Genomic DNA, 15341 nt, shown 5'->3' on the forward strand with positions numbered 1-15341 from the left:
GAAGGCAAAGCGAGGGGAAGGGAAGGGAAGGGCAAGGCAAAGGCAAAGGCAAAGGCAAAGGCAAAGGCAAAGGCAAAGGCAAAGGCAAGGGGCAGGGCAAGGGCAAGGGCAAGGGCAAGGGCAAGGCAAGGGCAAGGGCAAGGGCAAGGGCAAGGGCAAGGCAAGGCAAGGCAAGGAGAAGAAACATTGCTTTCACGTGGTGGAGAGCAATGAAAGTCGTGGGGAACAGAAAACTGAGGCCCTCAGACAACAGTATCTGAGAGAGTTGGGTGAGGGGCAGTACAAACAAACCAGCAAAAAGCTCAACCTCTTGCAGTAGTCTTTGATAAACGTAACCACCTGAAACGAGGCCTGTCAAATCAATTACCAGATATAAGACGATGCCTTTAAAATTCCTGTGAAGCAAGAGGTTTTTCTTCTTTTGCCTTGCAATCACAACTCCAAAAGCGATTCGTTATCTAATGGAAGGTATCCCTGCCCATGACAGAGGAACTGGAACTAGATGATCTTTAAGGTCCATTCCAACTCACCGCATTCTATGATACATCCACTGTAATAAAATTTCCACGGGAGTCTAATTATAAAGCACAGTTCATCAACTACACCTAATAGTAAAATTACCTATCTTCACAACAGAAGCTGACCTAGAGACTTTTTCAACTAAACAAATTCCTTAGTTAGAACTTACTGTAAATTGCAATGCAAATTTGAGAAGTATTTTTAAAAACTTATTAAAAACCAGTTAAGTTCAATATAAACATACCTTGCACCTTGTGTATCACAGGGCAATGGCTTGCGCTTCCTTGACTCATTAGTCAAACTATCTAAGGAGTTTTCTCCTAATCCACTCATCTTGACCTTGCATCAGCAGCTAAAAGCAATGACATAATAATTGTGAATAAAATGCTCAAAATACTAATTCAAAATGCAGAGAACTTATCCAGATAAGTAATTTATTTTTATCAGATTTACAAGCGAGTTTTCTTAATGCAAATCCATAAACATTGTGCTACTGAAAAATGATGTTTGTTTACATTTCTTTAAAACCTACCCTTTATTTAGCCAAAACACAGGTTATTAAAGCTTTCTATCACTTTAAGCAAAAGTAAAGGTTAAAAATGCATTTAATTTTTTTCAGAGATATTTAATATTTGCACCATTAAACTGGGACCACTGTATAGCTCCAATTCATCTAAAACCAAGAAATTCTCAGTATTTAAACATATATTCAGATAACCTGAAAAGAAAGCAATAAATTAATGTCATACCAAAACACAGTTGCAGAAACAAATAATTTTCATCCTTAGGAGTGTATCAGGGGGCTTACAGGAGTTTCATACTCATCTCTGCATAAAGCCAATAGATTACTATTACCATCTTGATAGGTTACTATAGTTTTCACATCTCTTGCTAAATCTTCTAAAATCCGTACAGTTTTCTAAAACTTTGAGGCCAAGGCAAGCAAAGACTTCCACCGTCTTTCATTTCTATTGCTTCTGGAGCAAAGACTGGGCCATAACCCAATAAAATATCAAGCAATTTTGTCAAAGTCTAGTTACATTAAACAAACCTGGCAGATTAGATATATATGACACTCATCTCCCCTCACTCCCAAGAGAAAAAAGGAGCACAGACACAGATGAGAGAAGAAAGCCATGTGAGGTCCTGTTATGCTAGGATCAACAACACGCTGAGGGAGGAAAAAAATTTAAAGGATCTACGCTATGTATCTAGTTGGAGTATTTTAGAACACAACTAGAACTATAAAAAGATGTTCAAAATTGGTTTTGGTCTTCTAACCACAATGAGACAAAACAGATCTAGGCAGTTAGAAATTAAGCACTATTTTATCCTTTTTACAGAAATTTCCAAATTAAGTGTAAATTTCATTTACTCCATTCTAGTTCAGACTGCAGTTCTTTACCCTGTACAGCAGTGGCAATAAATGGTGCTAAATATTTACTTAATAGAGTTAGACTTGTCAGTTAGAGAGAACCTTTTTGCACAACATAACCCAAGCATTAAGAAATCTTTCACAGAAAAAGTTCTTTGTCTCCACAAGCATAAACTACCATTATGACAATTGTTAAAAGAAACTGGCCTAGGATGACCAAATTCCTAGGAGTCAGTGATAACATATCACAAGGACAAGGAACTGATAGAACTAAATGAAGTTTATGTTAAGCTATCAGAGGCTGGTGGCCAACTGGCTCAAGAAGCTCTGCAGAACAGAATATGAGCACCCTGTTGAACAAGAAGTTAGTTAAACACAAGTCAGCAGTGTATACTAGCAGCAAAGACAATCAACTCCTCAAATGGTACCAAATCAACTAACTGCTTCCAGGACAAGATATCTAAGGAAAAAAAAAAAAAAAAAAGAAGATACATACTTTCATACAGAATAAACATCCCTGAACCTGCTCCTGTGTCAGTAGCTGCAGCATTCTGGCAGCTGCTGCTTTGCTCAGCTGTAGTTTTTTCTAAAGTCTAAACTGAAAGGACAAAGACACACAAGAACAGATTTGCATTAAGCAGCATGGAGGTTTTTAATTCTACACAGCGAGAATTTAAAAGAACATTCTTCCTACAGCAGCACAAAATTTTGAAAGCTAGACAGGACAAAGGACTGGATTACTCTAGCACGTGTAAAAAGGCCCAGAAATAAAATGGCATCTTTTTAAAGTAAAAATTCTCTTTGCAGCTAATAAAATGTTACAATGCTTAACATAAAATTCTATCATAACCAATCTTCATGCCAATCGGTATATATTACAAAAGGAAGGATAACATGTTTTTAAAATGACAACAGAATTAAACCCAATAATCAAACATAATCCTCCATTTGAAATAAACAATTACAAAAGATGCCTAACTCTGTACTATGGGCATGAACTGTACAGATAAGAACTTGGACGTACACATAAATATTTGCTAAAGAAACAGGATGAATAAGACAAACCCAACAGAAAGATGGAAGAGCAAGTCTGAAGACCTTTATCCATTCATATATGCCTCCAGGGCCAAAAAAATCCCAAATACATCCGTGGTGGCCTACTTTACATAAAGTTCAAGAAAAATACACTGTTATGCCACTAGATGCCAGTACAGAACTGGACAACTGCAGGGATCGTATTTCCTTCAATTAGTGTCATTCAGCTGAATGAAAAACTACTCATTTGAACAAGTAAGCAGCTGGAAAAAAGAGATTATAAAAACAGTTTATGATCGAGCAAAAAGCAGTTGATCATCTGAAGCTGATACTCAGCATTACATATGACTCAAGGTCTTATGTTTACAGACCTCACAGCTGAAGCTGCATCTTCAGGCATGCTGTAGGTGACACCTGCACACACTTCCAGGATTGCTGCTTCCTCTCTAACTACATTTACGGGCTGAGTGCAGCAAGAGCTGAAGGTTTAAGAGCTAATGTGGAAAGAGAAAGGAAGAACTTAAAATGTAAGTCTTAAGGCTAACTCGGGAAGGATGTGGACAAAGCAAGTATGTCTGAATCCAAGAGTAAATTCTGTTTAAGAGAAGGAAGCATTTGAAACACATTAAGCAGTTGAAAATTTGAACTAGGATAGACATTTCACTGTAACATAATTTTGAAGGTTACATGGTTGTTTTAAATGATTTAAAATAGAAATGTAATTTCTGGTTTAATATCTACTTGTACTGAGAGATAACTCACAATGTAATTAAATAGAAAACCAAAAATTACTACAATTGGTCTCAGAAACATGATAAATATAGGAGTTTGGACAAGGAAGAAAAAATCAGTAATTTGCATAGACTGTTTTCCTACTCTTACACCCAAGTAACTGGGGGTAGTTTGTTCAGGCCTGAAGCTGCAGAGTTGCTGCACATGCATTTTCCTTTCGCTAAGAATATCATTACAAGCTGCACAGGCAGGTCATGCCTAGAACAACTCTGTAACTGTTTAGCTAAGGACATTACAGAAGCTGCTTCCCAAAACAGATGGATTTACAGTACAAATTCTTAACAGTAAAACTAATTTCCCAGCTAACTTCCCAGCGGAAGTATTTGCAAAAGAAGCAATTTCTTTCATTATTCTCCTCAGTGAGTTAACGAAAGAAATCACCAGTTTTGAAAGTACCAGGTGTTCTATTTCTTCATTGAAGCTGAACCTGTAATTTCTAATGGGCTAAAAAGTTTTTCCAAAAGGAAGGCTATGTTGGAGGTTTTGGGAGTTTTCCTGAAGTTAATTATTTCAAAACACAGCTCTGAAACACAGGTTTCAAAAGTTGAAACTTTTATGCATTTTTACTACTGAAAGCAAAAAAAAAAAAAAAAATAACACAGGCATCTTTCTGAGATAAGAGGCAACAACACTATTTCTGGCTTATGAACCTCTAACGCTGGCAGAAAAGACTTCTCTGCTAGTGATACCACACAATATTATCTACCTAAATGAAGTATTTTTTAAAGAAAAGTATTAGAGTGAAATTCTGTTATTTGCATGATTAAAATAAATCTAAAAGGTAGCTTAATTTGACTGAATAGCTCAGTTACTACATAAAACGGGGCAAATGCAAGAAATTCTATTAAATTTTAGATCAGTATAAATTACCCAAAACAAAGTCTTCAAAGCAAGGCACTGTTTAATTCCATTGATTGTAGCAATAATGAACCACTCCATCATGATGCTCCTAATCCCACCAGTGGAGTGGAACCGAAGGCAGCAATATTTGGAGCAAAAGTTCCAAACTTCCATGATTATTTGCAACATCTTTGCATGTATAATCTTAAATTTTCCTACATTCTTCTCAATTAAAGAAAACAGAAAATAACAAAGATATTCTTGCTCAGCAGTAACTCTGGTGAAAAAAAAACACCAGTCCTTATTATTAAGGTGCTCCTGCCTACACCCTTTGCAATGTACCATACACTTTTCATATGTCTATTCACTTCTCAGTGAAAAGCATAAATGAGTTGTTAAAAAGGTACTGGGTTTTGCACATGGCAGATAAAATAGTTCCAGTAATTACTAATCCATCTATTGCAACAGCATATGGTACAGCCTTCCAAACAAAACCATAGATTTTAAAGACAACATGAGTGTTTATGAGTAGCAGTGTTCAACCTGCCATGGCTTCAGTATTTTGACAGGGTAAAATCCATTGTCTTCTAAAATTCCACCCTGGAATAACAAGAAAACAATGCACATGCCAACAATACAGTATGTTTGCAATGCGGAAAGTTCCTTAGGCCATTTCCTACAGCGCATTCAAGCCAAAATGATGCTGAAATTACTAAGCACAGTAAGCAGAAAGTTTTCATTTTGATGCAACTATTTCTTCCCTCATCGTACTCAACTCACCGCCACAGAATTTAGAAAGCTACTAACTTAATATCCCTTAGATTGCTTTCTGCTACCTTGTCTTTCAATGCACTCATTTCCTTGTCCAGCTCAAGCATGATTCCCTTGTGCCACTGCTCTCAGTAGCTGGTAGATGAAAGATCTATCCAGCAAACAGAACATGGCAAGTGAGAAGGTTTTGTCCTAGCAGGGGCCCAAAAATACCAACAATTACATGCTTCAGATTTAGTTTTTCTATCTGTTTCACCAAAACAGGTGACTACCCTCCAAAATGCACAACTATACAATACTAATTTAAAACATATCCTAAATATTTTTTTAAATAATGTTTCTTTTGCATGAAAACATTTTAAATACTTCGTTGATCCTATGAAACCACCAAGTTTTTCCTATGTTAAGTATGTATACTTGTGGTATTTTGCATCCTTGGAAGCTCTTCTGTCTGAGCTGATTTCTTGTTCGAGAAATTGACTAAGCAGAATTTAGCATTACTCAAAATAAGCCAGTTACAAAGAATTAAACCAAACAAGTTCATTTCAATGAATCATGAGCATGCCCTGGAATTTTATACAATGTTTGAATATTAAATAGAATCCTCCCTCCTAAAAAACAAGATATAAGTCACACATTTTTGCAAGATGCAGATTGCAATATTGAAATTTTGATAATAAATAAAACTACAGGATATTCCATTCTGCAACTCTGTATACTTAGTTCAAATTTGTTATTTCGACATTTTACCTCCCTTAAATACACATTAAAAAGTACCAAAAGTATTGGAACTTCTGTTTCAAAATATTCTTGATATTATGCAGAGATTCTTTTGCTCTAAGACTGACCACAGAAACAACTGATGTTTCCACTTACATAGACAGGAATCCACAAGAATATAAGCAGCAATTTCACTTTCTGGCAGTGGTGCAGTAAGGTTTTTGGTTTGGGTTGGGTTTTTTTCTTCTTTCTTCCCTCCCATCCTTTTCTTTTTTTTAAGCACATGCTTCTCATATACTAAACTGTAGCTTTAAAAATGTTCAGGTATATATAGTCCAAATATGAGATCAGTCACTTACTAGTCCTTAGCAAACATTCAAGCACTGCATATTTTTCAGAGGACCTTCAGAATTAGAATTCATTTTAAGTCACATCCTGGAAAACAAAAATAATACATGATATGTAACTTCACGTAACTGTCATCTCTGCTATACATTGAACAGTAGACCATTCAACTCTTGTCCCTACACTAAACCCACATGCTCCTCTTCTAAATACAGAGGCATTAGCCAACAGCTTAACATCTTAAATTTTAAAAATATTTTATTGTAACACGGTGGTCTGTTCCATTTCACATGAATTAGTTTATGTTATTAGGGTGCCTATATCAACGCACAGCCGCGCACTAAGCGCTTGGCATTTGGGGCTGTGCAGCCCGTTTCCCCATCGGATCTCACATCGGTACAACTTTCAACACTTGAGCATACAATTTCCTGTCTATAGCCTGCTCAACCAAAACCCAAGAGTGCTCAAACAAAAACATCATTCAGCATGTTTTGATCTCAATGGGCTCAACATACTGACCTTTGACTAATTTACCCACTCTCAGGATGAGCTACAAAGATAACCAATTCACACCATGTAGAACCTTAGCATCCAACACATCCTGGCTACCAAATCAAAGTTTACATACGGTAGGTTTTTTGATCAAATTTGTAAAAGACATAAAGAAAGATCATTACATTACAGTCCAGATGAGATGGCTAAGTGACAAGTCTTACTGTTACCTGTGGCACAGACAACAACAATATGACAGACACCTAAAGACAGAACACGCTACAATGTGCTCAGGTTAAAAATACACCTACGTATAATGTGCCAGATATGGTGAACACAATAGTTACTTTTTAAAATGTTACTTCCTTAAATGTTTCAGAGATAATTACTGTGCCTTTTCAAAAAAAGAACCCAAATACAATACACTTTAAATTAGAGTGCATAAGACCAACATACTTTTAAACTTCTGAGGAAGGCGCAAATGCAGCAGAAAAAAACACCACTGAACCTTTAATACAGCTTTGTGAATCTGAAAGTGCAATGAAACAAACCACTGAAACAGACACTCATGTACACTGAGAAAATAAAGAGGTTTTCATGTAATTAGTTTATACTAAAAAGTTTTTCATTACCTTTTAAGATGAAAAGCACCTATACCTATATTATGAAGCAAACAGGAAATTATATTTGTTGTACTGATACATCACTTATCCAGTGGAGTGCTTATCCAGCACTCCCCCCACCAGTACAGTAACTAATAAAATATTATTCCAAAACACAGGCATTTGATCATTCTCTACTCTTTCTCCCTCTCACATTCCAAAACGCGATTTACTAGGTAATAAACGATTCAGAGGCTTCACTGAATCAGGACTTCCAGTTTAAAAGAAGTGCCATCTCTAATGCTAGTGAAACGCACCTTGTTGCAACATGTTAAATATTCTTAATTTCATGCACATTCATTTTATATTATACATTCTATCTTAGGGAGACTGATTTTTCAGACCTTGCCAGGTTTCATTTACCAGTTCCCCTGCAGTGCTTATGTTTAGTAAACACCATGCACTCTTGGGCTATTTCTCAGACATGACAATTAACTTGAACCTTTTTTCACTTTGCATGTATTAATACGGCAGGACACTTCTAGTTAAGAGACGGTCAGAGGTGGAAGATGCTTGGAGTTCATCTCCTGTTCCTCTGATAAATAATGCATGTGGATCTATTTTTGGAATGTCATTACTTGTTAATTTGTTTCCTACGCATCCCGGTTTGCAAGTTAGAGCAACAGAAAAAGGACCACGTTAACAGCAAACAAAACACATGACAGAAAAGCAGGTCCCCTGTAATATTGAAATTAAAATACGTAAAATTAAAAGTATTTAAAATTAGTTATTCCTAATACTCCTAGTTGTTTTAACAGCGCAGGTGAACACACCTGCCTTTAATCTTCAGGATAGCATAAATTCATCTTTAAAACTCAACTGCACACTTACATTTCACACTAAAACTGCACACTCCTTTGGTGATATTTTTATGTCAACCATCTTCTGCCATATTTTGCCATAGATTTCCAGTATATACAAATACCAGCAGCTAAATCTTCCATTCATTCAAGTAGAATAATTTAAAAATATATTCTAGCACTTTTAGCACATTACAATGTGGTATTCATTTCTTCATTACATCACACCATTTGTAGCTCCAGTCAAACTATTAAAACCAGGTATCTCAGCAAACAGTCTTAACAGGAAAAGAAAAAGGAAGGCAGCAAATTAATCAGTTACTGCTTGTGCACACAAATCAAAGGAATTGTGAAAGGTGGTATAATTGTCATTTGAGGTTAGTTGTGTTTAACAAAACAACATGCAGCTTAGAAGCAGTGTGGAATATTAATCTACATATCTCTAGACATATGTGAGGACATCATCACACATTCCCTCAAGACAGGAAAGTGATTACACAGGCCCTCTTATGATTGTATTGTAATAACAACAGAGAGAGAGAGAGAGAGAGGCAGGGAGAAATTATGCTGCCTCTCAAGTGAATTCTGGATAATAGCTGTTACACCTACGTAGCCTTTGGAACAGAGAACAAAACCATCAAAAAATACCTACATGGCTCTATGAGAAAGTTAAAGGGGATGCCACAGGGAAAAGGTTAGCATTTAAGAAGTGGAAAGCTTGTTTACATGGGAAGAACTGAAAATGAATTGAAACAGGAAGTACAGGAGTAAAAAAAGAGAAGACTGCACTTTGCACTGAACTACAGATGATTATAAAAAGATGATTAAGTAGCACATCATTAAGAGGAAGCCAGCAAGGGAGACAGTGGACAAAGGCATAAACTGGACACTCAGAGAGAATAAAGCTGTAGCTGTGAAAATTTCTTCATGTTGGCCTTCACCTTTGTCAATCCAAAACAACACAGAAAATGCACTGAATCCATTCTGCCTCTTAGGAGCGTGTGAGACTAACTAAGGTTTAAAACCCTGCTGGTTCCTAACGGGAGCAAAGAAATCCCATCTTTAACCTTGAACTTTTAACAAAGTGGTCCAGCAAACTCTGAATTCCAGATTGGCTTCAGACACTAAATTATCTTTCATCTTTGGCACTTTGGATATTAATTAAAGAAGAAAGAAAATTATTTCCTAATATAAATAAAGAAAAATGAAAATTATTTCTTATGTCATTTGAAGTGTCTTCCAGGTTGAAAGGTTTGGTATGAATACTAGTAAATGTATCTTTCACCATTGATCAGTAGTTAAAATTATGATGGATCATAATCATATTCATCCATTCCAGTTTTAAGGCCCCTTCGGTCTTGAGTTACTTGGCAGCCAACATTTGTGATCTGTCCACCTTAACACTGAGTTACTGAAGTAACAGGAAACTGTAAGTCTAAAAGACCAGCAAGCTATGTGGACTGACAGAAAATCTGAAGAACATGAAAATAATAATTTCTTCCAGACATTTTTCTCTTCATGAGGACTATTAGACAAGAATAATTGCATTCAGTGCTTTTAACATTCCAAAACAATCTCATAATTCTTTATGACATCTAAAGCAAGGAGGACAAGTTTTTTTATTATTCGGCCAATGAACATGAACTGTTTAACCACAATACCAAAGTGGCTCCCAGAAAAATTGGTCATCCCTGGAAAGAAAATGTATCTTCTCTCTGACATGCGTTTTCATTTACCTAAGGAAAAGCTCTAGCATTTATTCTACTAAGGAACTGCATTTTAACTATATTTAATTTTATGACTTCTAGGAAATGTATGCTTCCAAGAGTATATTGCATATTTAATATAATCCCATGTACTGAAAGTCTGAAGCCCACTAAAACATTTAATAGTTAAAAAGTATTTTTGATTCTTAAACATTACTCTTACATTTTTACATTATAGTGCTAGTTTACAAAATGCTTATATTGTGACTAAATTTGAGAAATGAAAATCATTATGGGTGTAGTCTCATCTTAGTAAGAGTATTGATACACCTCTGTGCTAACCCTAACCCTAACTCTAACATGTCTAGAACAAAATGGTAAAAGCAACAAGACAGGCTGAATATGTGTACACATGTTAAGCTCTGAAAGCCGCTTAAAAATGCAAGATTGAGTAAAGTTCATGTGAACGTTTGTATACATGCTCTTGTATACATACAAGAGCTTTGAAAGCTGCTTGAAAATGTAAGAACGAGTAAAGTTCATGTTAGCCTTGATAAATATCAGCTGTCAGGCATTGCCAGCCAGTATGCACTATGTTTTCCACAAGCTAGAGCCCAGTAAAATGCAATTTTTACTTTACTGTCTGAATATAATGCATTATACAAGGCAACATTTACCCAATGTCAAAAGTTTACTGTTTTCAAATTTTAACTTCCAAAGTAGGATATTTTTACACAAATATCATGACACTGAAATTAATGGAAGCATTCCTAAAAATCTTTCATCAAGTTACATATAATCTTCTAATATACACTTTCTACCAGAATGGACATAGTCAACTTCAAACCAAGTCAAATGCAACCTGAAAGAAAAAAATGTTGTTCTTATATCCACTTTCAATTCTGTATTTTTCCAGGACAGAGAAAACTTAGCACTAGAAAAAAAAATTAGATAAACATCACTTATCTTCCAATTCTCTATCACGTCACAGCTCTGAGGTTTATTAAAGAATGTCTGCAGTTGTCTGGTATAGTGCTAGAAATGAAAATATATTTTAGTAGTAATATACAAAATGAAAAACACTTGCCCTGTATTTTCACAGCATCATCAACAAAAGACTGCTATAGCATGTGGAGCCAACAAGATAGAAGACATACTGGTTTAGCTAGCGTATAATTTTTGCTCTGAATTTATTTATATTTGTCAGAAGTGTAATTTCTCTGGACATTCCCTATTTGTACCTTGAGAACAAAAACTGCCTACTTTAAGGGCAAGAGCATTAGTACTGCAAGTACCATTGGCCCATGCTTTTCATTTACTTATCTTGAAGAAAACCATGCCTTTCCAGCTGCCATCTGATTGGAGAGAGCAAAAAATGGGCATTGTGCCATGACATAGCATGAGGAATTTTTGATACCACAAACTCTAAAGTTGAGTCCTTCTCTCGTCTAAGTCTTCAGCAGACTATTGTAAGCACAACTACATACCACAAATGAACGGATGCAACAGTTACGGACCACTTCAGCCAATTCTTCTTTCTTTTCTTGTATCAGTTCAGTAATACTGTCTCTCTACTATTTATAGTTCATTTGCTGCTTTGATAAATTACCTGATACGTTATATTGATTACCACAAGCACTATATGTGTATATATATATATATATATATAACACACATATGCACAAAAGAAACTTCAAAAGGAAAGTTTAGAGGAATCAGTTTAAAACTGCGCTGGAAACAAAGCACACTCTTCTAAAAAGACAGCAGAGTAAATATCCTGGTCTGGTACTTCAGCAGAAATCAGTAGGCAAAGCTACTGTTTACTGTCCCTATGGCCTGAGAGATCAAAAAACCTGAGCCTGTAACAGAAGCTAGGAACAACCTGATTATCAGGGCACATCAATCCACCCTAGCCCACACACATTTACATAGATAATGCAACCTACAGAGTTATAAATGCATAAAGTCCTTTCAGCTATAGCAGCCAATCCTCATTTTAATCACATTTTTCAATGAAGTGCAGGTATAACACAACTTGCAGCAGGAGGTCTGCTTCACCAAGATCACACCACTTTTCTATCAGAACTTTTCTTTCTACAAACTGGTTTGTATATTAAAGGAGAAAAAAATTCTCAGATAGTGATTCCTGAAAAACAAGACTGTGTGTATGGACATGTGTCCTCAAGGGAATTCATATGTCTACAGCTTAAAATTTTCTGTGTCTATTCATGTTGCATCCTGATGATATCACAAGAGAACTCAGAAAAATTATTATATTGGCAGAGGAGGTACAAAAATGAATAGATAATTTTTTAAATGTCTTTCAGTAAGTTGCTGCTATAAACATGCTCTTTAAAAAAGCATTTAAAATCCAGAAACCCAAGCCATTACTGCTGCAGAAGACCAAGTGTTCACTCATCACTGAAAAGCTGCAACAAGGATGTAGACAGGACAGTTTTGAGACAAACTGTTGAAGAACAAGGCAAGAAAAAGACACTTACTGCATCCCACAATTAAACCATCACACTGCAGGTAGTAAGTTTCACCACCAACTGAAACGGATATAAAAGCAGAAAAGACAGATACAGTGGTAATGTTTTAAAACCAAACAAAAATCTGAGGTCCAACTACTACATCTCTACTCTTTTCCAGCATCATTTATGCCAGCATGACAGTGAGGAGCTGATCTAGGGGAAACTGCCAAGCTTTAATAAACCAGCAGAAGTTTGAAGCACACAATAGTAGTTCTGACGAGTTTTGGAACATATAATAGTTTTCCAAACTGAGAAGCTGTGCTCTAGTATCTCCTCTAAATCACCTTTCGATTCTTTTGTTTAGAAGAAAGCAGATAGAAAACTGCTTTCTAGATAGATAGAAAGCTGCTTACTCTAGACAGGGAAAAAAATAGATGAAAACACCATGGCAGGAACTTCTCTTTAAATTTCTCATTCATCGTGTGGAAACCTTGGTGGGGGAGAAAATTCTAATAGGGCAGCTCCAAAGCAGCTGGCAAGACCCTATTTTGGAATATGGGGAGATGAAACCAACATGAAGATCTTCTCTGAGTAAACACATAGAATAAAGCAGTAGAGAACGCCAACACATATTTTCAGTTTGCGAGGGCTCATTTAATGCTTTTGGTTACAAAATGTCTTCACAGTGTCCGTGACACCCTTCTTTTCAGCCACATTCATTACAGGAAATGGTTACACTAGTGATTTTTCATTATCAGCAGTTAGCTCTCAATAATGACCTTCAAAAACACTCTCCCCAGTGGGGTCCTTTGAAGTTATAGGATTTATAGGGCTAACGAAATTTATAGGGCTAACGTGCTTCGGTAGCTTCAGTATCGGCGTTACTTTTTTTGCCAGTTTCCTCCCCTTCTGCTGGCATCTGCAGCAACAATTTTAGAGTTCACGGATTTTTACCACTAAAAGGCATGTACACATAATGTTATCACAATGCAACCACGCAAGTGTGCAAGAGAAGTCTAAGACACATTAAATTATGCTTCAGAAATAGAGTTCAGAATTGATTCCTAATTTGTGACAGTTGTTACTCACTCTCCTTTAGAAGAGCATTTATTTCATTTTACTGTGATAGGCAACATGATGTGCAGCTCCACTGCAGCTCCTCTGTGAAGGCAGGAGAACTGCCATGAAACAGACAATGAGAATCAGACAGGACGAGCACAGGCACAGGAAGGAGAGAACCACGAATTACAGGGAGCGGGGAAAAAGGAACTGTAAAGGAACTGTGTAATAGCTGCTGCTTAGGTACACTAGCTGGAATAAACAGGGAGGTCACAAACGATCAATGTCAGGGCGTGTTTCTTTTGCAATTGCAAGGAGAATCGCACACGTGAGGGTGCAGCGGATCTGCTATTAATCGTTTAATATTCATCGTTCCCTCGATGTTGCTGGCAATGCTTCTGGACACTCCCTCAATTCCCAGAAAAAGCTGCATTAAGAACAAAGCAGCACTACAAGACCAGCCCACACGGAACCACCACAGTTCTGTCCTACTCTACTAACACTGCTGTAAAGTAAACACTTCTGAACCACTAAACTGCTTACAGAACTCAATTTTAAAGAGTCCAAATCACAGCAGTTGTGGGTACCTCCCCAGCCTAATCTCTAATTAGGAAAATGAACACGCTATATAAATCCGATGAAACTATTTGCAAGAACAAGACAGGAAAGATGTGGAAACAACAGACTGAAGTAGTCAGGCATCAGGTTTCTTTGTTGAGAAAGAGTTTTGAATGTTATCTCTAGGTAAGGTGCTGAGTGACTCGTTGATTAAGTGGCACTTAACAATCAGTAAATTTAATGTTCCAGCAAGAACAGGCGGCCATACCTGCGCCTATGAGCTAGTGAGGGAGGAAATGGTAACTGATGCAGTAATCAAGTCAGCGATTCTTTTGTCAGCGACAAGACACACATTTAAGGGGAAAGAAATGTGAAATAACTAAATGTCGTGTTCATACTTCATCGAAAATGTAACGCTGCTATAACTTGTCTGATTTGGCAAAGCTAAAAAGGGGAAGGTGAATTTTCTCGGCCACAGATATTTCAGGTTTGTGATAAAATCTGCAGAGTATGAAAATGACACACACGTTAATTAGGTCCAGAATTTGCTGGAGTCACACCCTAAATAAAAATTCCTAGTATTGGCTACTCTAGGCCTCCGACACTTCGCAGTTTGGCAGTGAAGTTCAGCTGACACTTCTTGTCTCTCAGCCGGAGGTGTTGGAGGCTTTCTTGTTTAAGGGAGATGCAGAATAGAAAAGGAGTTAGGTAAATATGTACTCAATTCACAGACATCTGAACTAAGTTGTAATATTGAGATATTCCTACGCAGGATTTTCAGTAAGGAGACATCACTTCAATCTTTTAAAAAATTCAATAGTGTTTATTAAGGTCGCTGAAACCATCATACCGGGTGACTCATCCTCCCTTTCCCACTTTCTAATTAGCCCCGATGGTCAGCATCAGTTTGTAGGTTGCTAGTAGTTGGGTTGTTTTTTCTTCAACCATACAGAAACATGTTGGAAACTGAAAAAAAACCCGCAAACTGATTCCTACTTGTGTAGCGATGGGACTTTCAGAAGATAGCTGGTAGTAGCCTTTAAGGCAAATTCCAGCTTTGCCGTTAGCGGCACACAAGCAAACTACTCGCTTGCTCTCGTCCTCCCCCTCCCCTCGGGGAGACTGCATGCAGCGCAGCACGATCACAGAGAAAAAAAACACAGGAAAAAGGGGGAAGCAGGGGGGAGGGGGGG

The 15341-nt window shown here is 36.9% G+C and overlaps 1 protein-coding gene across 1 annotated transcript in view; it reads right to left on the reverse strand.

Annotated features, from left to right (window-relative positions):
• NCOA3 (nuclear receptor coactivator 3) overlaps positions 1-15341 on the reverse strand; it is a 56548-nt gene that overhangs the window by 24728 nt on the left and 16479 nt on the right. The window contains 2 exon segments of the mRNA XM_031059103.1: positions 764-871; positions 6209-6487. Coding sequence (XP_030914963.1) covers positions 764-852 — 89 coding nt within the window. The 5' untranslated portion in view covers positions 853-871; positions 6209-6487.

The sequence above is a fragment of the Geospiza fortis genome, unplaced genomic scaffold (genome assembly GCF_000277835.1).
Source record: "Geospiza fortis unplaced genomic scaffold, GeoFor_1.0 scaffold361, whole genome shotgun sequence".
Taxonomy (NCBI): Eukaryota; Metazoa; Chordata; class Aves; order Passeriformes; family Thraupidae; genus Geospiza; species Geospiza fortis.